The 25,333-nt window shown below is 52.9% G+C and overlaps 1 protein-coding gene across 7 annotated transcripts; it reads left to right on the top strand.

Moving 5' to 3' along the window:
* Nucleotides 1–207: 207 nt before the first annotated feature.
* On the top strand, nucleotides 208–24,832 carry SH3GLB2 (SH3 domain containing GRB2 like, endophilin B2). 7 transcript variants are annotated; one of them, XM_027729901.2, is made up of 13 exons: nucleotides 219–325; nucleotides 8,185–8,326; nucleotides 8,635–8,763; nucleotides 9,853–9,986; nucleotides 10,469–10,561; nucleotides 12,380–12,391; nucleotides 14,016–14,078; nucleotides 18,295–18,318; nucleotides 20,882–20,971; nucleotides 21,364–21,464; nucleotides 21,964–21,978; nucleotides 22,487–22,748; nucleotides 23,402–24,832. In XM_027729901.2, exons 1-13 carry the CDS (start codon nucleotides 263–265, stop codon nucleotides 23,507–23,509), a joined length of 1,236 nt encoding a protein of 411 aa, XP_027585702.1. In that variant the 5' UTR covers nucleotides 219–262; the 3' UTR covers nucleotides 23,510–24,832. The 7 variants fall into 7 exon arrangements, with proteins under 7 accessions (XP_027585703.1, XP_027585705.1, XP_027585702.1 ...); XM_027729902.2 differs by lacking the exon at nucleotides 12,380–12,391 and having other exon boundaries at nucleotides 208–325; XM_027729905.2 differs by lacking the exon at nucleotides 14,016–14,078.
* The last annotated feature ends 501 nt before the right edge of the window (nucleotides 24,833–25,333 follow it).

The following is a 25,333-nucleotide window of genomic DNA, read 5'->3' as shown; positions in this document are numbered from 1 at the left end:
CGCGCCCGGCTCGGGGGATGCGGTGGCGGAGTGCGAGGGGAAGGGGGCGGGGCGGGGCGGCGCGAGCGCCCATTGGCGCTCGCTGACAGTTCCCTCTCTTAAAGCGGCCGCGCCCGCCGCGCAGCTGACCGAGGTGGGGGACGGACCCCACAGTATAACAGCCCCTTTGAAGAGACGCGGGGCCGACGCTATAAAAGGCGGCGGCGCGGCGGGCGCGGTGACAGCGGGGGTGCGGCGCGGCCGGGGCGGCTCCGCGGCCGATATGGAGTTCAACGTGAAGAAACTGGCGTCGGACGCCGGGGTTTTCTTCTCCCGCGCCATGCAGGTGGGGGGGGCCGGGGCGTCATGGCAACGGCGGGGCGGGGGGAGCAGGAGGACCCGCGGGTGCAGGCCCAGGCAGGGCCGGGCAGGTTTGGGCGGGCAGGTTTGGCCCCGGGCCGGGCGAGATCGGGACTGGGTGGGCCCATCTGGCTGAGCCGCAGCCCCCGGAGCATCACTCGCAGAGGCACCACCCCGGGAGGGTCCCAAGGAGACAGCCCCAGGGATGATGCTCAGCAGGGACGGGAGTGCGGGCGGACGCTGTACCTGAGGGTGGTTGTTCTTAGAGAAGCCGATATCGCACACAGCTGCTGTTTTCCGTGCCCACACCCATCGGGAAAGGGTGGCAGAGCTCTGGAACAGGATGTCCAGGGAGGGTGTGGAGTCTCCCTTTCTGGACACATCCCAAACTCACCTGGTTCCTGTGTCACCTGCTCCAGGTGACGCTGCCTTGGAGTTGAACTGGGGGATCTCCGGAGTTCTCTTCCAACCCAAAGCATCTGTGGTTCTGTGCAATGCTCCCTGTCGCTGGGGGGTGTGGTGGGGGTGCCCTTGGAGCTGCTCTGCTCTTCAGCCCCTCCGGAGGAGCAGGAGACCTCAGGCCCTGGCAAACACTGTGCTGTTCAAGGGATGCGATGGAGCTGCTGAGATGGAGCAGGTCGGGTCCCTGTGGGCTGCTGTGGCAGCAGGATCATCCCAGGGAATGGCTGGAGCTGTGTCAGGGGAGGTTTAGGCTGGATATCAGGAAAAGAGTGGTCGGACACTGAACAGGCTCCCGAGGGCAGTGGTCACGGCCCCAAGGCTGCCAGAACTCAAGGAGGGTTTGGACACTGCTCACAGGGACAGGGTGGGATTGTTGGGATGCCCTGTGCAGGGAGTTGGACTGGATGGTTCTTGTGGATCCCTTCCAATTCATGATATTCTGTGATTCACAAACTTGAGATCAGGAGCTGCTTGTGGACAAAGTGACCCCTCTGGAGCTATGAAGAGATTTGGGTACCCCTGAGCAGCAGGTGGTGAGATGGGGCTGCTGAGTGTACCCACCTCTTGGGCATAATAATGGAAAACTGCTCTTTAGTTGGGCAGAAGAGAGAGAGGCAGGTTGGGATCCTGCCTGGAAAGGGAAGTCCAGCTGGTGGCTCTGGGACTGGGCTTCTTGTTTCACCTCTTGTGTGGGGGCTGGTAAACAAACAGAGCAGAGCTGCCTCGTTCCAGACCTTCTGTGCACTGGAGTAATTCCGGCTCTATTGGGAACTGGTCTCCTGTAAGCAGATATCACCTCCTGTCACCGTGCCAGCAAGTCATATGCCATGAAAAAGGGAGATATTAACTACAGGTGCAAAACAAGGAGCAGATGGGAGGCTTAAAGATGCCGTTCTCATGCAAATGACCTTGGTAGCAGAAGAAAGGCTGTGAAGAAATCTCATGTTTAGAAGCCTTATTGTAAGTCTCTGATAAGTGTTTTTTAGCTCCAAGGCGTAGGAAGGAGACAGGCCTGAGAACAGTGTCTGCACACACTGATTCCAGAGCAAGGAGGCGTTTATAAATCGTGGCTTCTGCCTCTACACCTACTCCACTGGCTCGTACATGAATATTCATGTGCCTAATTACAGTAGTAATTTCTTGAAACCAAAGGAGCGCTGCTGCTTGTGGACAGCGTGCAGGTGTTGGTGTAAGGAGAGGAGGCTGGAAGGAAAGAGATCACTGAGGCTGAAAAAACCCACTTTGTGAAGTGTCATTGCTGGGGGAATTCAGCCTGTTCGTGTCCCCGCAGAGCCCTGGAGTGAGTGAGCTCTGCCCTGTCTCCCCCCAGAGCCACAAGTCACAGCTGAGGTCTGTGGGCACCAAGGTCTGGGTTTGTAGCACTCCTTAGCACTGCAGATCTTCTAGGAGAGGAGCAAGAGCTATCTAGAAAGAGCTGTTTTCTGTAGCGCTGGAGATGCTTTCTCCAGCTCCAGGCATTTAACAAAGTCATGTTTTACTGGAACTGCAGCGACTGGGAGATAAATGGACTGGCCATTATGTGCTGTACCACTCAGACAGCATTAGCTCCTGCTGTCTGCCTGAGCTGTCTGACCAGCACACAAGAGCTTCACTCCAACTGGAATTAGGGCCCAGTGAGGGGTAAATGAGGCACAGCATGGTCAGCACAACACCCCTGGGGTGGCTCGGGGCAGGAGAAGTCCTGGCTTGAAACCTGTCAAATACAATCCAGTGTAGGTGGCTGGGTGAAGGATTTTGGACTAGACTTGACCTACCTCAACAAAAAAAACCCTCAAAAACCCACTGCTGCCTTTACATGGCTCTTCAGAGCTCAGGCATCAGTTAGCAGTACTCTTCAGAAAAGCAAAGCGGACTGTTCAAGCTGGGGGTGGAAGCTCTGCTACCCTGGGAGTGGGAAACAAGGTTCTAGGCTTGGGCAGCTGCAAGGAGATAGAGCTTTTGTGGGATTCAGCATCTCACCTGAGGATGTACTGTGCTGATGCTTGAACTATTAGTTGCAGCCATCAGATCCTCAGAGGGGATGCAGCACCTACAGGCAGACTTCAGACAGGTCACTCTTCATCTTCACTGAAGAAAGGCCTTTATCTTTGATCAGCTGCACCTTCCAGTTATCAGGGAGTGGGTCTGATCCCAAATCTCAGCAGAGGAAGCTCTGTGGCAACACATTGGATGTCTCTGTTCTAGACAGGCTGTAAGCCAGGCTCTCTCAAGGAGGTCTGGAAATAATTGTAGGTGTCTGTCTTTTGTCAGTTCTGATGTAAATGGCTCTGGGTGAAAGTGTGAGTACAGCTCGTGGGTGCTTATCCCACTGCTAATGTCATTACTGTAGCAACTAGAGGTTGACTTTACCCTGAAGCCCCTGCAGATTGACAGACTCCCCCATCTCCCTGAACTCTGGTGGTAAAATAGACAATTTCCCTAATAGATAAAATAGACCCTCTGCTTACTGACATTACACCTTAAAAGTTCAAGATCTTGGTAGAGGACACAGCCAGGACAGCTGACCCAAACTGACCAAAGGGGTATTCCAGACCATATGGCATCTGCTCAGCAGTAAAACCTAAGAGAAATTAGAAAGGGGAACATTCATTATGTACAACATTTCTCTTCTGGGAAGTGGCCAGACGTCACCTGCTGATGGGAAGTAGAGAATTAAATCTTTTGGTTTCCTTTGCTTCCACACACAACTTTTGCTTCGTTAATCTGCCTTTATCTTGACCTATGAAGTTTGCCATCTTATTTTCAACCCCCCTGTTCTGCTGAGGAGGGAATTGATAGAGCAGCTTGGTGGTCACCTGATGTCCAGCCAAGGTCAACCCACCACCGCAGCGTTTTTTTGGTTTTTTTCCTCTCCTAAATGCTTTGCTCGTGAGTTAACCAAGCTGTCCTGGTAATGGCTTCCTTCTGTCCTCTAGCACAGTTTCCCTTGGCTCCCAGCCTGGCTTTCCTGACTCCTGGTGGCCAAATACTCTGTATCTAGTCCAGGGTTGTTGAAATTCAGGTAGTTTTTAGATGCTGAGTGAGTGGCTGTGGCTTCTTTCCTACTGCAGCCCTGTACCAAGTGGGAGGTAGATTTGCCTCAGTTGATTCTCTTGTGCCTCTGATCACTGGAAGAGCAAATGTTCCTGTGTTACTGTAGCCTGGGCGTTTTGAGCTATTTGGAGGCTTCAGAAAACCCAACAGCCAAAATCTGCTGGCAGGTACAAGAGACTATTCTTGGTGCAAGACTCCTGGCCCTGGTTTGATCTTCCTAATTTAAGGTGGAAAGTTATAAGGAATGTCCAGTTGGGAAAAATGGGTACCCTGCAAGTGGTAAAAGGGCCACCAGATCCTCTGCAAGGGGGCTGCAGCCACCCTGTCAGAGCTCCCAGTGCACAGGCCTGGGCCAGATGGAGGAGGAGGGATGGAAGAGGCACGTGTCAGCTGGTGCAGCGTCGCCCAGAACAGCTGTGGTGGTGGCATAACGCAGTGGGAGCACTGGGATTTTATTCCCCTCGCTTTTAAGTGGAGAAAGGTGCTAATGCTTTCAGCAAAGCAAACAACACGTGCTATTTTAAAGCCTAATCCTGGTGGCCTTAAATCAGAGGGCTGTAGGCCCAGCCTGTTTGATACTGTGCCTGTAGCGCAGAAGGACCCCTCAGCTCAGCACTTGTGACTGACCCTCCTGACATCCCAGACGTGTGTCTACCAGCTCTCTTGGGGGAAGGGGATTTTCCCCAGGCTTTGAATGCCCAAGGCAGCTGCCCTAACTGCAGTCCAGCACTGCCTTGCTCTTTTGGGCCTGTAGCCCAAGTGCTGCTCTCCTGCTTGGTCACCCTCTTTGCCCACATGGGCCCCGATAATGCATCTCATGTTCCTGCTGGCCAGCCAACCTTCCAGAGGAAACCCAACCTTTGGCTGAATTATTGATGTCCTGGAATGCAGCTCGACTCTCTCCTCTTCCTGGAGAGTGAGAGTGGCACTGACAAAAGGCTGCCCTGCATTATTAATCCCCCCTCAGCTCCCAGTGCTCTGCTGGGTCAGTGCAGGGATGTTTCCTGAGCCTCTCAGCTGTGACCTGGCATGTGATCCCAGGATGCAGATCCTGGGCAGGAGCTGTTGACCCAATCATCGTGTTGTAGAAGACAAATGGGAGTAGTTCTGCCACAGCAGGGTGGAGGAGCTGAAGGTTCTCCTCAGCACTGCGATTGCCTGTGCTGTGCTGGCCCTGCCTATCTCCCAGTGGATCTGCACCAAGTAAATCAATGTGATAAAACCAAATAATACTCCCATTTGTTGCAATCTGCTGCAAAACACAGCAATGCCCCTAGTGCAGGAGCAGCAAGATATAATATCCTCTAAATCTGAGTTTTACGGTCAGGAGCCACGAGTGTATGATCAGCTCATCTGTTCTGCACCTCTTGGCCTCAAATCTTGGACACAAATCTTGTGTCTGTGCAATGAAATTCCTATGTTATGAAAACAAATTCTTAGGAATAGAAATCCCTGCTGTTTTACCCTGCTTTTCACTGGGCAGCCAGGTAAGAGGGGACAAGCAGCTGAGACCTGTTGTCACCTAAAAGCTCAGATTTCCACTTGCCCCAGACAAGAACCAGCTCCTAGGATAGGTCAGTGGCACTTACCTGCAATCTCCTGTGCTGGCTGTGCTTCCAGGAGAAGTTTCATCTGCTCTCCAGGAAGGTGCTCCTGGCAGGAGGTGGTCCTGGTCTCCCCTGCACCTGGTGGCACATTCCCACTGGTGCTGTAAAGTCGAATGGGTTCTCTAATCGATCTGAAAAGTCACATTAGAGGTCAAGTTGAGCTGGATCAGCGACTCCCCACGCACAGGGGAGGAGGGGGATGTGTGCTGGAGGGAGAGCAGACACTGCAGCAACCTGCAGTGAGGTACCAACTGCCCAGGGCAGTGCCTGGGCTGGCCCTCAGCACATCGGGCAGGGGTCAGGGAGACACTGAGGGAATTAAGTGTAAGTGGAGTCACAGCCTCCCATGCCCTTGTACCGGCTTCCTGATGTTCATGCCCTGCTTCCCAACGCTGAAAGAAAGCCTGAATAAGAGCTTGTTTTCTGGCCTGACCCTTTGGAGCCAGAGGCTGTGACTGAGATTCCTACCCATCCTCCCGTTCTGGCAGAGCCCCCAGGCTTGCAGTGGTGCTGCCCTCAGCCTTCTTGCAAGGCAAACAGCTTCAGAGCCTGACCTGAGATAAGAACTGAGTTCTGAGTCCTGGCTGAGTGCTGTGCTGTGACTCCTGTGCTGGGTGAAGGGGTGGGTTACACAAAATATCCTCAGAGGACAGTGATGCCAAAGATGCTGCTTGTTAATAAAGCAAAGGAGCCCAGAGCTGGTTCAGGACACTGGCAGTGGCACTGTGGAGGTGCTGGAGGGCTTCAGCAGTGATCTGACACTGCAGCAATGCTGTAAGAAGCTGACTAATTTCAGCTGATAAGAAACTGGGTTTAGGCTTGACAGCTCCAGGGCAGATGCTGGTGCAGGATGAGCCTAAACTGCAGGAACAAGAGATGGACTTGAAAGTGAGATGAGGTGTCTGGGAAAGGGGGGCGAGAGAGACTGTTTTGCATCAAAGAGTCTTGGCTTGTTTAAGAAAGCTCTCAAACAGATGACTCAAGAATTGGTGCCAAATACCTGGGAAGTCCCAGTTTGCTGCATGGCAGTGACTCAGCCCAGCCTGGCAGAGTCAGAGACAGCCCTGGGCTCCCAGCGGGGACAGGGGGAGGCAGCGACAGCCGCTCACGCATCGTGTGTGTCCCCCAAACACAACCACAGACACGGGTACAAAACAATACAAACGCCCTCTCACCTTGAATATGCTTTTACCTGTGCCCAGGGGTCATGGCAAGACCCAGTTAAAATGACATGCCAGTAACCAGGGGCTACTGGTGCAGAGAGAGCAATGAAGCCATCCCTGGTCATGCAGGGAGTGCAGGGGGGAGTGTGACTGTCCTTGCAGCTGAGATCTGTCACCACCCACATCTGGCAAAGCACTTCCCTGGCTGGAGCTTGAATTGTGCCCAAACAGGTCACTGTGTAAACATACCTGCAGGGCTTGTGTATCTCAGACATCTGGTGACAGGCACGGCTGGTAACAGGACTCCCCAAGGCTGTTTGTCCCTGCTCCAGCCTGCTCCTGATCTCACTTGGTTCCCAGCTTTGTGCTGGATGGGAAAGGAACAGAGCTGGCCAGAAAGCCTTTCAGCAGGGGCAGCAGACACTAGACCCATGAAAAGGACATCTTGGCCCATGTATTGCTGAGCTCTGGGAGAGGGGAGCAGAGAAGAAGTACAAGTGGTACATCATCTAAGAGCTGAGCCAGGCTTTAATCTCTTGGCATCTGACTGTACCACTATTGCACATCACCACATCCTGGTAACTCAGCAGTGGCTCCAGAGACCAGCAACAAGGTCAAAGGACAACTGGAGCCTCTGTAGGGTCTCCGAGTGGCACAGCTGACTGAAGGGTCTTTTAGTATGATCCAACACGATGCTGGTTCCATCAAAAGCAGAAAATTGTGCTTAAAAATACACTGAAGCTGGACAGGTTCACTGAGAGGAACAAGTGGGAAATGGGGATGGGATGAGAGGCAATGGGCCTTTGTCTCAGGAATCCCCCAAGGAAGCAACTGGGGGTGTCCAGGCCATCTGACACTGCACCTCTAGACTGACAAACCTTGTCAGATGTCACTGCACAGGATGAAAACACTGGAGACTTGCACAGCCTGCTTCCCCTTGCTGCTAATTTTAAACCAAAATGGAATTGCAGAGGGAGGGAATGTCCATTGCCAGTGTGAAGCTGAGTGCTAGGAGAAGTTAAACACATACTTCAATACCTTGCTTCAGAGTGTGTCATAGAGGAAGAGTAACTTGCTGTTTTTTCCTAAATCCTGAGTTTGAGCCTCCTCACTTGTGAGGTGGTGGTGGCATTCCTGACCCCCTTGGGTTCACAGGGCAGAGGTGGTTGGTGGGAGGTGAAGGGAGATCACACCTTCCCTCATGTGAAGGATGTCTGTTGCTCTCCTCCATGAAGTAGTGGAAGCCATGTGCATATTTAAATAGATCCCTCACAACTACAGTATTTTTGTACCAGACTCATTAAAAGTTACTTATTCTGGAACACCTCTCAAACCTGGACTCTATTTTTAGCCCGATGTTTGTTCTAATTTTGGGCAAAAATTTGCCCTCTTCACCTGGAAGGTGCCTGGGAGCACAGAATGACACCGTGAAGGCTTTTTAGCTCTGTTCTAAGATAAATACACAAGACAGAAGCAGTTTTGCTGTCCCTTACTAGCTCTGTAGCACACTGTAAATCTGCTTTAGAAGGACAGACCTAATGATTACCTTCTTCCTGCAGTTTACTGAAGAAAAGCTGGGCCAGGCTGAGAAGACTGAACTTGATGCCCACTTTGAAAACCTCCTGGCCAGGGCAGACTGCACAAAGAACTGGACAGAGAAGATCCTGCGTCAGACTGAGGTCCTGCTACAGCCAAACCCCAGTAAGTCCAGCTTCTCCCAAGGCTTGAAGGACAAATATCACTTGCAGCTCAGTGCTAAAAGACCTGCCCTCTGGCAGAGAGCCCTGTTGCATTGGGTTTGTGGGGGTTGGAAGAAGAAATGTGTCTTTGCAGGGCCTGTCTTTCCTTCTCTGTGCCCCTGAGAGGTGACTGGCTGTGACCACAGCCTGGCAGTGCTCCTGAGGAACAGGGAAGGGTCACCAGTGCATCCCTGAGGACTGCATGGGCTGGGATTCCCTGAGTGCCACTCCAGGGATCGCTCTTTCAGCCTCCATGGTGTCTTGTTCCAGGTGCCAGAGTAGAAGAATTCCTGTATGAGAAGCTCGACCGGAAGGTGCCTTCCCGGGTCACCAACGGGGAGCTGCTGGCACAGTACATGACAGAAGCAGCCAATGACTTTGGGCCAGGGACACCTTATGGTAAGTCAGCCTGGCTAATTAAGAAGCCCTAGGAATTCATCCCTTCCCAGGAGAGTATCCCTAACGCTGCTTTGGGTTAAGACATATGCAGCACACCATGTAGGGAATCAAGTCTTACCTGCTCCCTAACTTCCAAGCTCCCTGCTCCAGGGGAAAAGGGGCAGGAGTCTCCCCATTCCCAAGGCAGTCCTCAACTGTGGTAGAGCTAGAGAAGAAATAAAGACAGATCCATGGGAGCTCATGGAACTGCTTACAGGACAGAGAGATTGTTCTGTGCTGTTTCTGTGGCTTTCCAGACCAGCCTGAACAGGGAATTGCCATGAATAGCTTTAGATTTATCCAGTTTGAGCATATTTTTAGTCCAAGCTGGTGTCTACACAGAGTTTCTCTAGACTGAGCAGGAGAGCCATCCTCTCACTGCATCCTGCAAGTGGACAGTGGAAATCTTTCTCCAGCAGAAAAGAGAACAGGAAAACAGACTTGGAAGTTTGGTGCTTAGCTACAAGCCTCAACAGGCCCCTTCCTGACCACACAGAACATATTTCTGTTCTTAAATCCTAATAGTTGTCTCTTCCTGGGGGAATTTTGGGCTTCTTTAAGCAGCAGACCTGCACAGAAACCCAGCCTTCCCTTCCAGCTGTCCTTGCCTCTGCCACGAGCTTTGTCTCTCTCTCCAGGTCAATAGTGGTTCAATATCGAATCCTGTTACAGGCAGAGCAGCTGTAACTGCATCCATACCCCACACTGCCTAATCAACTCATGTTTTCTGCTCTGGTGCTTTTTAATTTGCTGCTCTGTTCCTGTGCCTCTGTTTTATGAGGCAAAGAAGGATCATTCTGTGCAAGCAGGTAGAGCAGTAAAAGGACATAAGTGCCTCAGCAGATGGATAAGATCAAAGCTGCCCTGGGAGCAGTGAGAAGAGGCCTCGGGCCAAGAGCAGACCGTGGTCAGGGCTGGAGCTGGTGTGGGACAGGCACGGTCACCTCACCCAGGCAGGGACACAGGAGCCTCGTGGCTCTGTGGGAGTTGGCTGAAGCCAACACAGTGTTCATGGGCTTCTCCTGGAGCTGAGGGTTCCTGTTATTGCAGGAAAGACCTTGATAAAAGTTGGAGAGACCCAGAGGCGCTTGGGTGCAGCGGAACGGGAATTCATCCACTCTGCCTCCATCAACTTCCTGACCCCACTGCGAAACTTCCTGGAAGGGGACTGGAGAACCATCTCTGTGAGTGTGGAAGCAGGGAAGGGGGAGGTTGTCACATCACTGGAGTTGAGGAGGGCAGGGGGAGAGGGAAACAGTGCTGGAAGAACCCATTTTCTTTCCCTGTGAGAACAGATGACACTGCACCTCCCCCCTTAAAGAATGCAAGGGTGGGAGAATACCAATCCTAGATCTGCTCAGGGTTCCCTCTCCAGCAGAGAAGGATTGCCAGCTGATGTGCATGAGGAAGGTAACTCATTTCCCAGCTCCTGCAGCTGGTGGGCACCACCGACCCAGAGGCTGCCCTGTTTCCAGAAGGTTATCCTGTATCCCTGGCAGCCAGGCCCAAATCTCTTCCTCAAGGAGATAAACGTAGCAACTGCTTCTTTCTCCCTGGCATTTTTTGACAGAGAAATAGATTCCATTCCTAGATGATACCATGTCCCCTTCCCTCCCCAACCCTTCTCCTGGGCAATCTGCTCTTACCCAAGTTCTGTCCCTTCCAGAAAGAGCGGAGGATCCTGCAGAACCGCCGCCTGGACCTGGACGCCTGCAAGGCCAGGTTGAAGAAGGCCAAAGCTGCCGAGGCAAAAGCAGCGGTAACTCTTCCCCTCCTTCCCCTCTCTGTCCCTTCTGGCCCCAGGGCTTGGCTCACATGGTCAAAAATCAGGTTGCCCTACTATGTCCTGCCTCTGGCAGGCAGGGGGGTGGAATTCCTTGTCTGGTGTGCAAGGGAACTGGGAGCTGGAGCCACATGCCTGTTCCCGAGATCTCCTCCCTGGGGAGAGCTGCTGAAACAAACAGTTCTGAGCTTCCAGAGTCTGGAAACTTGTACTTGTCCCAGGCTCCTGCCTTCTGACTGATCAGGGTTGCTGGATGATTTGTCCTACTGGCTGCTTCTTCTGAGGACTTGCTGACTTTCCCTGGGGATCTCAAAGAAAGCAAGAGAGAGCTGAGCTGGGAGGTGCATGAGGGAAAAGCATGTTGGGGCTCTGCAGCAGTCCCAGGCTGTCAGACCAGTTAAGATTCTGCCAACTCAGTCTTCCCCAGGCAGGAATGCTGCAGGAGCCTGTAAGGGTCAGACTGGCTACCAAGGTCCTTCCTTGAGCCTCTCTGCTCACTCAGTTCATGGTGTTCTCTAGAGCCTTCTGACTTTTAGGGAGTCACCACACTGGGCACTGCTGGGGTCCCTGGATGAAGCAGATTGTCATCCTGCTCTGGCTGTTGGCACTTGCCAAGTTCTGCTTCTTGCTTGGGGCCACGAGCTCAACTAGCAAATGTGTGCAGTCAGAATGGGCAGCAACCCTTGTCAGTCAGTCTCTGGGATGCACTGGGATACCAGCCTAGGAGCCCTGCTATGAGCCTCTGTTCTAGCCATCTGCTCAGCTGGGCCTCTGGCCTTGCAGCTCCCTGGATAACCAGTTCCCACATGTTTTCCCTTTCCTCCAGCTCTAACTACGTCTCTGCCAGATGGGCAAGCTGTGCTAAGCTCAGGAGATTCCACCAGCAGGTCTGACAGTGCTCAGGCCTACACAGGAAAGCTGTGAACAAAAGTAGGAGCTGCCCTTTTAAAAAGCCTCCTCTAATCAGTCAGGTCCCCCAGATCCTCTGAAGGTAAATTCAGGGATCCCAATTCCCCTTCTGGAGGGGACAGTGCCCCAGTCTCAAGGAACTGGTGGCCATTGATTTATCTTTAAACTCAAATCAGAGCAGGAATTCAGATACCTCCTGTGTTTCCTCCCTTTCCACCCTCATTACCTTGCTTCCTACAGGAAGCAATCCCAAGGCCTCTCACCTGCACACACCCTGGGTGAGGGACTTCCCTGTAGCTGGAAAAGAAAGACTTGGTTTCCCACTGGAATTGCTGGGGTGCCCCAGGCAGGTGCAGAGCCAGTCCAGGCTTTCCAGGGTGTTCTCCCCAGGCCAAGTTTGAAACACAGATCACACAACAGCAGAGCAAACTCAGCTGCTTCTGTGGGGACCCATCTTTCCCCCAACTTAGCTTGAAGATGAAGTCTCGGGGTTCTGGGTGCCTCCCTGACTGCCAGAGGACAAGGTGGAAGCTCCCAGCCCTGGGGAGAACTGCTGCCCCTGCTCTAGGGACCTTAACTCATCACTAGACCACAGCATCCCCTGTAACATGCCTGGAGCTCTGTGTCACACCTCCCCATCCAAGCTGAAGTATCCCTAATATCCCAGCTCACCCCTCTCTTGCTGCTCTTCCCCTCTGTGGTGCAAACTGGTGTTCCCACAGCTTCTGTCTCGTGATGACGCTCCCAGTGCTGCTGCCCAGACCTGGGAGCTGCTGTTGGAGCATCTGGGCTTGTGCATTTCCCACGGACTTTGTGCTTTGTCCTTCCTGTTGATGCTGTTTTGTTTACTAACCTTTTTGTTTTGTTCCTTTGTAATTTGCTCAGTGTGAGGGAGATGTGAGTATTGACTGTGCTAACAGTGCTGTGGTTTTTTTTTTTCCTTCAACACCTCTCATTGTCTCTTTCGCATTTTTAAAAGAAAATTCATATCTCCTTTGTCCTATTGGGACTGGCCCTGCAGCATGTTCTGAGCGTGGTCAGGGCTGTGGCTGCCTGGGAAGGTGCTCCAGAAGGATCCCAGCTGCCTGCAGCCCCTCTGGAGCATCCCTTGAGTCCATCCACGCTCCTGCAAGCAGTGCTCAACAGAGGCAGGGGCTCCCCTAAAGACCCCCTTGGGCTCCTCCAACTCCAGGCAGGAGGAGCTGGGATTGGGTGGCCAATCCCAGAAGGGCAGCCCAGAGACAATGACAGGCAGGATGATCTGGTTGTGGTGCTGTTCTATCCTCCAGGCTCTTACAAGGGTGGAAGGGGGAGGGAGGTGGGTCCCTTTTGACCACTGCTTGCAAATACAACTTCTCCGTGCACAGAAGTACAAGAGAAGCTTGCCTCCTTCATCCCATGTGCTATGACTAGTTTTGGGACTCCCTGGAGACCAGGGAATGGGAGGAGAGGTTTCTTCAGTTGCTCCTAATCTTTTAAAACCAAAAAGCATAAGCAGCTATATCTGTGACACATCCCTTCTCCCCACAGGGAGGAGTCCAGCCCGGTTGCTGTGCTGGCCTCAAATCTCACTGGTGCATTTTTCTCCCCATATTCAAGTTTGACTTGTAATAGGAATTGCTCCTCCTTATTCCTTTCTCCAGCCATCCCCAAAACTCCTAAATGGCATATAAAAAAAAAAAAAAAATCTCTTCTTGTTGGGCCTGCCTGACTGCCCTTGCACACACTGGTCACTCGTTCCTGCAGGCTGCTCAGGGCCCAGCAAACTGGGTCAGTGTGTATAAGTAGATCTGGGTGACTGCAGGGAGATTAACCTGGGAGAGGAAACGTGGGATCTGAGAGGATTAACAGCATAGCTGGGATCCAGCAGGGCTGTGCCAGCCATGCACAGCAGCCACTGTGCAGCAAGGGCTGACCAGGAGTATTCCCAACAAAAGGCAGCTTGGTGGATTCTCTCTTCAGGTGATGCTACAGCCAAAGGCCATCCTAGGAGGAGGCCTAGTCCTGTCTTAGCTCAATAGACCACGTTATGTGGTAGTTAGTGAGCCCACACCTGTGTGGGGATGGGTGAATCCATTGCATTCTCAATGAGGAAAACCTCCAGAGGGCTTAAAGTCTTCCTGCCCCAGGGCAGAGGTTTAGCAATGGAGAAGGTGGCTTGGAGGTTTTTGTGACCTCTGGGATGAAAACTCACTCACTGCCTTTGGCTAGAAGTGGTTTGGCTGAGCCTGCAGGCTGCTGTGTGAGCTGTAAGTACAGGGACAGTTTCTAACAGTAGAAGTAGCTGCTGTTCAGGTACCAGGTGTGACTGTGTGAGCCAGTCCACCTCCTCCTGCTCAAGCCTGGCTTCCACACACCACTGCTCAGACGTCAGGAGAGCTCCCTCCTGCCACCTCAAGAGCCTGAGCTCAGCTCCCAGCACAGAGAGGACAAAAGCTTTTAGTCTCCTGTTCCATCCATCGCCCACTGACTCCTGTTGCCTCCTCTGGTGCCTTGTACATGACACTCTATTCCCCCCCAGGCTGTGCCTGACTTTCAGGAAACCAGACCTCGTAATTACGTGCTCTCCGCCAGCGCCTCAGCGGTAAGATTTGCCTCCTGCCTCCTCCTGGGTGTTGCCTCTCTGACCTCTTCCTGCCCCTCTCTCTACCTGACTTCAACTTAGACCTAGTGCTCTGCTGTTTTCAACATTTTAATGTGACATGGGCTGCCCCAGGTTCCTCTGACTCAACCTCAAGGATTCAGGTCACCCCCTGTGGGGGTGTGTGATCAGGGTCTGGCCCTTGGTGCTGCCTCGTTTGCTTCCCAAACCAGCCTCTCTGCCAGTGCTCTTCCACATTTCTAGTGGGAATCCGGTGACTGGTTTTTATTGCTAGGGGAGCAATTGAAAAGAAGAAGCCTCCAAGGTTGGCCTTTCTGGGTGGTTCCAGCTGCACACTGGCAGTGTCACACACCTGGTCTGTGCTGTGGTGTCAGAGGCTTTGTAGCTGGCCAAGAGAAGCAAAGGTGGAGGAATCTCTGCCACCAGTGTCAGTAACACTTCAGGCTGACAGTGCAGGCTTGTCTATTCTGCAAATAGAGGTAATTTTTTCCCCCCTTCCATCCTGGGGCCTGTCTGTTGGCAGCTGTTACACGGCCAGATGTGCCGGGGGCGGGTGAGCAGCCCGTGGCATCTCTGCTCTGCTGTACTGAGTGGTTGTGGCCAAGCAATTGGCTGCCCCTGCTGTGTGTTCATGGCTCCCCGTTGCACAATGTCACATTTCTCGTTAAAATGTTGAAAACAGCTCATCTTGCTTCCTAACTAGCGTTCAGAACAACACTGATGCCTGGTAATAGAATAATCTGGGAGTGGGATCTGTAGGTACAAAAAAGGGCAGCCCAGCCTTCTCACAAACAAAAACCATCATGGAAACAAGCTGGATTTGGTTAATGGAAAACCCATCCCGTTTGGAGAAAAAGGTGTGTCTGAGCTGATAGCATCAGTGTTAGTTCCCAGGGGGATCTGTCCTGACCTTCTTGGAGAGTGATGCTGGGATCAGAACTAGCTTTGCACAACACCTAGAAAACAATTTCCATCGGTAACAGGCTCAGTGGTGAGAGCCCTGAGGAAGAAGCTGATAGTGGTGATGCTGTAGAAACTGCTCAGTTCTCTCCTTTCCTAGTGCAGCAGCTCACAGCCAGCCTGTGGCTCTGGCTTCTCCCTTGGAAAGGTCTGTTCCAAGGGCAGTGTGATAATGGACTGCAATTAAGCTCTAGAAGAATCAGAGGAGAGAGACTGGGCTTTCCCTGCCTCTGGATAGACCAGGGTATCCTGGCCATTCCCCAAGGCTAAAGCAGACCTGAAGACAAGCATTTGTACAAATGTGCACTGGCATCTTGTGGAGTGCCCAGATCCTCAGTTGGACATTCCAGCCCTCACCAAACTGCAACTGGATCTGCTTTTGCTGTATTGCAAAGCTGTTCTGGGGAACAGGTGCCAAGTACAGTAACACAGCAGGAAAAATAGATTTTGAGAGGTTTTTAGCTGGCAAGTGTCAGCCCTGGGATGTCTCTGCCTAGTTCAGTGCTCCCTCATCAGAGCTCTGCTAGTGCTGATGGCACTGGGCAGTTAGAGCAGGGCTCCAGGAAAGCAGCCAGTGCTGACCTTGAGCACTGGATTATGTTGGATGGTTGCACAGCAGGGCCTCCAACCAGGAGTGCCCGTAAGAAACGTGCTGGCCTGGCCAGTGACAGGCCTTGTGGCTTCCAAGACCATTCCAGAGGCTGCAGTTGGTGGGTGAAGGGCCCCCTGAAGCCCTGCACTGGCAGGGGTGACCTGAATAACAGTTTGCATCTCTAATTAGCAAACACTGGCTGAGCCCAGGCTGCTCCCCATGCAGGCAGAGCTGCTTTGCAGCGAGCTCTCTAATCCCAGCATTCATCCCAAGGGGTCAGGCACTGCAGCAAGGTAGGAGCTCTTTATCCTGTTGCTCTGCTTCTCTTCCAGGCCAGAGTCCTTGTGTTATTCAGTCTTAGTGTGCTCTGCCAGTGCAGAGCAGTGGCTGCTGCTCCCCTGCCTCGGGAGCTCAGCTCCTTTCTGGAGGGAGGGATTGTTTGTGCCCCAGGGAACAGCTTGGTACTACAGAGGAGCAAACAGCTCAGCTCTCCCCTGGACCACACACCCTCAGCAGGGCTCTGATTTGGATTCTAAATTCCTGTTGTTAGTTTCTGGAGAGGTGGATAACACAGTGCTTTTATTTTTCCCCCCCCCCTTCCATAACAGGAGGGCTCAGATGAAATTAGATCCAAGAGAAAAGCACCTCCCTTGTTTTGTATAAGTTGGAGGCTGAGGAGTCATTTCTCCTCTCTCCCACACTGACCTTTTGTTTTTGTGTAAGAAGGTGTAAGTGGGCTGTGTAAACCCAAATATCCCTTTCTCTCAGACCTGCTGTGCTCTGTATTCCTAGGAATGATTCCAAGAAAAACAGATTGAGTACCTTAGAGAGGGTTCCTCTGGCCTGAGCTGGGGGGGAGGAAGACAAGTGCAGATCATGGCCTGTTCTGCTCCCTGAGCTGTCCAAAATGTAGCCACACAGTGCCTTAGCCCAGGGATAGATCCTAGCAAAGCTGGGCTGCCCCAGAGCACTGCAGGGTCAGAGCTGGAGGTGGCACAGCAAGGGCAACAGAAGAGGAAATCTGGCTACAAATTCAGTGGGTGCTGCACTGATTAAATGGGGCTGACATGGCTTAAATACTGTCCACAGCATCTGAACAGGAAGACTTGGGACCAGAGTGAAGGCTTTTCCTTGCTCCTAAGACATGGGGATGTGCTGGCAGAGGCCTTGTGCCAGAGCAGCAGTTCAGGACCTGCTTCTCAGCTTCCTACAGGATATTCCCACCACTTCCTTCCAGAGTAGAAGCTCTTAAGCTGAGAAGGGGAAGGGGCTTTTGTCCCTACACATGGCTGAAATCACCCAGGCCTTAATTGAACCAGTTCCTGATTTGCACTAACAAAACATTCCCCTAAAGGTCAAACACCCACCTAAGCACCCAGAGCACGGACAACCCACAACCCCAAGGGACCACCACAATAGCTGTGCTCAAATAAGAAGAGTTGCCAGCCAGGCCACATACCTTGGAGCAGAAGCTGAGCTGCAGTTCTGGGGCAGGAGCCAGAGCAGGCAGCAATCCCAGCAGCCTGACAGGACACCTTCCTGCTTCAGGCCTTCACCAGGGCAGGCAGGTCCTGCAGGTGCTCCTTATATCGGCTGCTGAAATTGTCTCAGCACCTGAGGACTGGTGAGCAAACCCTCAGCGAGGCTCAGCTGGGACAGCCCGGGTGCAAACAGGGCCTGTTCTCCCTCTGACACCATGTCCAGCACAGGTGCCCCCACTGCAAATTCAGCCCTGCTCTGGTGACCTTCCCTGGCCTGCAGAGGTGACACCAGGGGTGGAGCTGAGCTCCACAGAGGCCATTCCCCTGGCCCCACTGCTGTGGGGTGTTGCTTGCTGGCTCCCAGTCAATCCAGGGGGATTTCAGGTTGCCAGGAGTGAGGCAATAGTTGTCTGCTGAGAAAAGGCCAAGCCGAGGACCTCTGGGAAGGATCAATGTGTTTTTCTCCCTCCTCTCTCCCTTTCCCATTGCTGTGTGTGACTTCTGTTGTCCATTGTTTCATGTCCTGGGGCCAGATCCCACGAGCAGCTGCCCTGAGTGTGCCCCGTGGGTGAGGGGAGTAGGAAGGAGTTGTGGGATGTTGTGCCTGGCTCAGAGGCAGCATCCAGCCCTTGTTTCCTCCTTGCTGTACTAAACAGGCCTGTTGGCAGTGCAGACTGCCTCGATTATCCCATTTATCTGAGCTCTCTGGACCTGTGGGTGAGGAACACCAGGCTCTGTCTGGCCAGAGCTCATGGCAGCTCCCAGGCCCTATCCATGGGCTCGAGCACCTCACGTGCCTCCCCACAATCCAAAGAGAAGGGGTGTCCTTCAACACCAACCTCTGCAGCTTCAGTAAAGTGACCCTTGCTCTGCAGAGGACTCTGCTATAAATCCTTGTTTTCTGGAGCCCATGGAATGCAGTGACTGTACCAGCCCTGGCTCTGGTGACGTGGATTTGCTCTCCCATTGTGAAACTGAGCTCGAGGGTGCAGGAATGAGGGGAAGGGGCATGGATGTGGCAGCTGCTGCTGGGTGAAGGGCTAGCTTGTCCCTGGAGTTGGCCTGCTGTGTCCACGGAGCATCCTTGCCTGCTGGTGTTAATGCCAAGTGCCTCTCGACGTCTCCAACACTGACCTCCTTTCCTGTTGCTCTGTGGCCCCTGCAGCTTTGGAGCGACGAGGTGGAAAAAGTAAGTACCCAGCTGGAATTGTGCTCAAACCTTCTGGGTGTGCTGGGGGTGTTTGGGGGCCAGGGGTGCTGTGGAACCCTTCCTGCTCACGGGCAGGATCAGGGGATGTTGCTGTTGTCAGCCCCAGTCCTGATCCCGCTGTTCAGTGTGGCTGGGTGCACTTGGGAAGAGCCTTACCCAGGGCCTGTTGGCTGTGCCTGGTGTGAGAGACTTCCCAGGTTTGTGTGCAGCAAAAGGCAGCTCAGAGCCCTGCCCTGTGTGGCAGGAGCAGAGGTGATGCACCAGGTGGGACTCAGCTCTGCTCCTGTGGCCAAGGCCCTGCCTGCTCCCCCCGTTCTCCACGTGCCTCTGGGAGCCCCTGGTCTGATCAGCAGCTCCAAGCAGAGCTGAACCAAGGACAGAGTTTCCCTGTGCACAGCCCCAGCTGTTGGAGGGCACAGCTCTGTCAGGAGGGCAGGCTGGGAGGGTTGGAGCCTGTTTGGAGTTGGTTTTATCTGGGTGAACTGCACTTACCCTTCTGAGCGGGTCCATAGAGCCAAAGTTCCAGGTCTTGGGCTCTGCAAGGGGAGTGGGACTTGTCCATGAAGATGGATGGAGGGCTGGTGGTGGACTGAGACCAGGATGAGCTCTGTGTGGAGCTCCAGCATGGAACAGAGCTTCCAGAGACACTTCTGGGATCCTGTTGGCTTTCACTCCTCGAACACCCCCAGCAGACATTGGCCTGAAGCCTGAAGTGGCAGTGGCAGAATGGCACATTCTTGCTTGCTGTGCATGAGAGCAGCTGTTCCTGCCTTGCTCCAAAGGCATTGGCAGACTGGACTGGCAGTTCCTGAACCAGCTCTTCCTGTTCTTTAAACCCTTCAGTCCCTCAAACAAACAAGCTGACTGCAGTCAGCTATAACCATGCAAGGATCTGCTCCTCTATCCTCTCCCTTTGGTCTATCCTGCTTGGGTAGACCAAAGTATGTCAGCAAACATCAAAGTTCTCTTTGTCTTGGAGAAGCACACGACTGGAAGGACCTCCCAGGGCAGCATCCAGTGCTGGCTTTATAGGAAACTACATCCTGCAGCTGCTCAGAGCTGGCAGGGAGAGGCAAATCCCAGGCAGTGCCAATGGAGCTGGGTCTGCCTGGCACAGGTTCTGAATAGCTTGAATACTGAAGTCTCAGCCCACTGGGGCAAGAATTTCTTGGTGCTTTGGAGGCATTGCACTGGTGTATCCTGTTACAATTCCCCTTCTCCTTTAAATAATCCCTTCATACAGAGGATGGAAGAAAATAGATCAGTTGTAGCTTAAAATAGACAAATCTGATTAAAAGACAGTCAAAGCATTTCTTTGTTGCAGCCTGGCTCTGCACTGGTACTGGTAGCACTGGTACCAGACGAGAGCTGTGCTGGCCCCAGCAGCCCCTCCAGCTTGTCCTGCTGGGAATACTGGGTCTCCTCTGGGGTCACCAGCCATGTGGCCTCTGCTCTGAGACTGTCAGCCTGGCTGGGTCAGCCCTCTGGGCTCAATTCCAGACATGTCACTCCTGTGCCAGAATGATCAGGGCATTTCCAGAGCAGCAAAAGGAACCACTGCAGCAAGGCAATGGCTGCACGCTCCTGGAGGAGGGGAAAGGGTTCTCCTTCCAGTGAGCTGGAGCTGAGTGGGGATCACTCCTCTGTGACCCATCACAGCACATCCCAAGAAGAGACTGGTGCCTGGTGTTAAGGAGTGAACTGTGCTAGACAGAACACGTGGGCCTGTTTGTCACCATCCAGCAGCAGGAGAGGGGGAGCTGTACTAGAGCACTTGGCTGCTCCAGCACTTCTGGAGCTCTTCCTGCCAGGATCCACCCAGGTGTTCTGGTACTGCAGAACTGCCCCAGTGTAAATGCACTGTTTGCTGGTGGGGGAGAGATGTTCTGTGTGGCTGGTCAAAAGGGTCTCCAGTGTCAGTCTGTCTCTGAATTCCCAATTCCTGCTGTGGAGCTGCCTTCTGTTCACTGGTGTTCAGTTCTCTTAGCTCTAAAGCAGTAAGTAGCTCCAAAGGAGAGTCTTGAGTAGAAGTTGGACTTGGATGTTCATCTCCATTGCAGAGAGACTTAATTAGCAGCAGCAATCTGGTAAATGCTGCCTGGCCTCAGCCTTTGTTCCATGGTGATAAAAAGGAAACCATTGCACTTCCACGGAGAAGCTTAGGGAGGCTGTCACATTCCTATGCCTGCAGGCACAGAAAAAGGGAGATAGAAACTGGTGCTAGCATGGGACTGGCTTTCCACATACCTCAGGATTAACAAAGCCTCTCCATCTTCATGTTCTAGTCTTGTGGGAGCAGGAGCTTCCTAGCTGGATGCATCAGTCTTGAGCTGCCATTCCATGACCTGCAGCGATCCGGTGTAGGATCAAGCAGGAATCAAGCTGAAATACAGCCTGAGGCCTCTGGGATCCCAACCCAGGGTGTCTTGTGCCTGACGCTCAGTGGGTGCCAAAAGAGGGGGTGGTGGAGGGCTGGGGAGGGTTGCAGAGGCAGGACAGGGGTCTTGCCTTGTGCTGCCTGAGCCCCCCACCCTGTTTGCAGGCGGAGCACGAGCTGAGGCTCACCCAGACCGAGTTCGACCGCCAGGCAGAGGTGACCCGTCTGCTGCTGGAGGGGATCAGCAGCACACACGTGAGTCTTCCCGGGCACCTGGGGGGTCACAGGGAATACAGAGACTCTTGGCTCCTTCCTAGAAGAGTGCCAAGAGGATGGTGGAGCCCTGCACTGGGAATAGAGGTAGAAGATGTGGTAAATTTAGATGCTACAGCAACATCCTCCTAAGACCCGGAATGTTCAAACTAAAACCACACTGAAGTGTGCACAGGCAGTGCCACTGTGGGTTCTGCAGTTCTGCAGCCCTCAAAATGCTTCCAGGCCAGGAAAACTTTGTTCTCTGACTGGAGTTGTGGGGTGGCCACACAGGCATGCACGAGTCTGCTTCTCTGGGGGGTAGAAGTGGCAGCAGGAGAGTTTCTGTGCCTGGCAACCAAACACAGTCAAGCTGATGGTCCTTTTCCCTCCAGGTGAATCACCTTCGCTGTCTCCACGAGTTTGTGGAGTCTCAGACCAACTATTATGCTCAGTGCTACCAATTCATGCTGGACCTGCAGAAGCAACTGGGCAGGTAAGACAAGACATTGCTTTTACTTCTCTGAGGGTTATTGATCTCATTACTCCAGCTCAGCCCTCCTTCCCCTCCCACGTCTCATAACCTTGGGTAGAATTTTAAAGCCCCCTCCCAGCTCTGACAGAGTTTACAGAGTGGTGACCAGTCCTGGTGGTGTGTTTGGAGCAGGCTTTGCCAGGGGATTCATCTGGGGTTTATACATTCCTCTCAAAGCACGAAGGCCATGGGGGTTTGAACATTCTTCCTCTAAATTAGTTAAATCACAGGGGAGTCAAATTCCTGTTGCCAGGCAATGAGCCTGAGCGTGCTCGGCTGCAGCAGTAACGGATTCCAAATTCCATGTTCCATATTCAGTGCCACTGGCTGCACATCCCTTGGGGTGGGCTGGGATATTCTCTCTGATACTGTCACACCAGCATAGGGGCTTGACCCAGGAGGGGCTGTTGCCTCTCTGTGATCACTCACTGCTCCTGTTCCATTCTTTTCCATGCTGCAGCTCCAAAGGAGAAATGTAAGTACCACATTGGCCAGGATGAGCTCTGAGGGCTCTCTCTCCCGTCAGCCACTCTGGGGTCTCTGAGAACTTGCCTCAAAGGCCAGTAAGGGCCAAAGCTGGGCATCCAGTTTAACAGCAGCAATGTCCATCCCTTTCCTGAAGAACGAGCAGGCAGAACAGGTAACATAGACCATGTGAGAGCAGGGCAAGGACACAGTGCAATGGACTCAGTCAAACCCCTGCCCAGCCCAGTGCCACACTTCAGTCTGGTCCTCTGCAAGATTGGTGCCAGTCCTGAAACAGGGCACTGGAGCCAAAATAAGCCGACAAATATCACCCGTTGCACAGTCTCAGCACCTGAGAGCTGAGTGTGTCCCCACGTGAAGGGCAGTGTGGATCTGTTACAGCTGCAGGCTGGGACTCTCAGTCATCACCTCTGCAGTGTAACTGCTGAAAGCAAGAGCTCTGTGTGGTTCCCCAGCCTGGAGCCTCACTGAACTGTGCTCTCTTCTCCCCTGTGAAGATTTTCAGGCACGTTCGTAGGCAACGCAGACTCCACGTCTCCCGCAGCTGCTCCTTCCTCCCCGGCTGTCGCTGCTGCCACGCTCCCTGCTGTGCCTACCATTCCAGTTGTGCCCACAATTGTTGGGGTGCCCAACACGGTGGCAGAGGGTGTGCTGAACCCCAACGAAGTGAAGCCTCCTGCCAGTGGGACGCGGAAGGCCAGAGTCCTCTACGATTACGAAGCCGCCGACAGCACCGAGCTGGCCCTCCTTGCAGATGAGGTTGGTGGCTTTCCCATGTGTTGGTTTGGCTGTTACTGCCCACCAGTCTGTTGTGTGCTCAGCAGGCCTTTGGTTACTTCCCCTGCCTCTAAAAACCTGCTTCATGGCACTAATAGAGTCTTTACCTGGACACAGGTACCCGCTGAGTTGCAGTGAGTTGTGTTCACGGCCATTTGATATTTAACATCACCCCAGTAACTCCTTGATTCCTGTTGGAGTCTGACTGGACCCAAAATAAAATACCCCAATACTCAATATCTTCACTGTGACCCTCTAATACAGCTGCCTAATCCAGAGCCTAATCCAGGGATAAGCTGCTGGCTGGAGGCCTGCTCTCATCATGCTGAGAAAAAAGGAAATTCAGCAAGTTGCAAGCTCTTCTGTTCTCTAGACTGAACTTTGTATTCAGAAGGGATGACACAGCAACATGTAAAAATGCCTTAAGTCACTTTGGAGAATGAAAAGGCAACAGGGACATCACTGGGCAGCTCTCCTTAGATTTTGTGTTAAAGCTGCAGATAGCTCCAGGGAAAGGGCACAGATGCCTGTTAAATGAATTTCAGGAACTACTGTTCTTTCAGTCCCCCTCTGACTGAACTTCTTGGCTCTGCCTGCAGAGTAAGGTCCTGTCTAATGCTGTCTTCTCTCCCCAGATGATCACTGTGTACAGCCTGCCAGGCATGGATCCAGACTGGCTCATAGGGGAAAGAGGGAACCAGAAAGGGAAAGTTCCTGTCACTTACTTGGAACTGTTGAGTTAAAATGTTTCCAAGAAGAATGTACAAGCAGAATACACCCCTCATCTCCTGGCACTTCTAATGCGGATTTCTTCATCGGAGACCATTGCTCTCTTCAGGGTTGACACTCCATTGCTAATACGGGAATTGTGGGAAAGAAGTGGTAAAACCGTTATGGTGAGGTTTTGGGAAAGGGCTGATGGCACCCGAGACTGAATTCGTTACCTACCAGTGCAGCCTGCTTTGAGGTCAGTCTTGATGGCACAAGATTCCTTGATTATTTTCCCTTCCCTGCCCTAGTCTTGTCCCTCACAGTGGCTTTCCCAGGGCGAGCTGTGTCCCTCAGCAGCTGCTCACGGAGTCCCAGTTACACTTCCCTGTGTCTGCTGTGGGTTAGTGCCTGTCTGCCCCTCCCCTCCTCTCTCTTCTCCAACAGTAGAATTGCCCAAGTCCAACCACTGAGCACTCCAGTAGGGAAGTGTCCCACACACCCCCTCTGACATGTCCCAGCACGTAAGGCAAGGAAGCTGCAGTTAAGCTTCAGGGGCCTGTTAAACCCATCCACCTGTGGGAGACCAGCAAGGCAGGGCTGGCCTAGAGCCACACTCTGTCCTGGGGCCTGGTGGCTCCTCCCTACACGTGTCCTCTGAAGCTGGAAGATTTCTTTGTGGAGACCAACCTGGTACCATAGGGCCCAACCCCAAACCTCAGTGCAAGGGACCATCATCTCGCTTGCGTTTCCTCCGAGAAGTTGCTCTTGGACTGCAAAGTTTACAAGCCTTTTTACAGCTTTGCTGCCCCTGTTACTGTCCAGGCTTTTCTTTCAGTGTGTCTGTCCAGGCATGTTTTAGCCTGACTTTATTTTCACCCTGAATCACTGATTTAATGAATGTTTCCCCTCCCATATCAGCAGTGAACAGACTTGGTGCACCTAGTGCAGAAAGGGACAGTCCCACCTGCTGTCACCTCCAGCAGGGAGCTGCTCTTGGCCACACACACACCCCCCACAGCCCAGGCTGCCCTGGAGGGACATGCTGGTTTAGCTCAGGTGTGTGTGTGTGCCTGCTCATCCTGCAATTAACTTTTAGCTAGAGCTCACCCAAAGGACTTCCACTGCTGTGTCACTGGTTTTCCACTCAAGCTGGATGGAAAAGAAACTCACCTGCACCGAGCTCTCTGTTCACCACCTTCCCCTGGGTATGTCAGAACTAACTTTGCTTGTTTATTGATCTTTTGCACTTTCCCCAATGGTATCGTGACCACTCTAATGTAACAGGGCACTGAGCACCTGTGTTTGTGGGGCTCATGGGTTTCAGCACTTATTTGCCAATAAACAAACTGCCTGACCTCCTGCCTCAGCATCTTCTGTGGGCTCAGGGCTGTCCCTGCTCTCCAGCAAAAAGGGGGACAGGCAGGGAGGCAAAGGGAGCAGCTCAAGGGAGAGCAGTGCCCTCCTGCTATCCCGGCCTTGGAAGTTGGGGGTAAAAGCAAAACAAAGCTGCCAGTTCTTCCTGTCCCACCCAAAACTCCCAACATGCCGTAGGGTTGGAAATGTCTTGCTGTTCCTCTCCCAGATGACACATCTCAGTTGTACTACAGCTTCAGGGGCTCTGAGAAACAACAGCTCCTCCTTCACCTGAAGCAAAAATAGAGCAGAGGATGACTTCAGCTGCTGAGACACTGAAGTGCTATTCTAGATCTAACAGACTTTTGTTGTTGTTATGGAAACTAGATCTGCTGCTGATCTAAAATCCTAAAGCCTTGTCCCTCACACCCAGCTTGGGGAAGAACTCCTGGGAGAAGAGGCTGTTGAAAGGCTCTGTAGTGCAGCAACAGCGCTCGCCTGTT

Source organism: Pipra filicauda, unplaced genomic scaffold, assembly GCF_003945595.2.
Source record: "Pipra filicauda isolate LSUMZ 115617 unplaced genomic scaffold, ASM394559v2 scaffold121_size3267253_pilon, whole genome shotgun sequence".
NCBI lineage: Eukaryota > Metazoa > Chordata > Aves > Passeriformes > Pipridae > Pipra > Pipra filicauda.
This window is presented reverse-complemented; position numbering and strand designations above follow the sequence as displayed.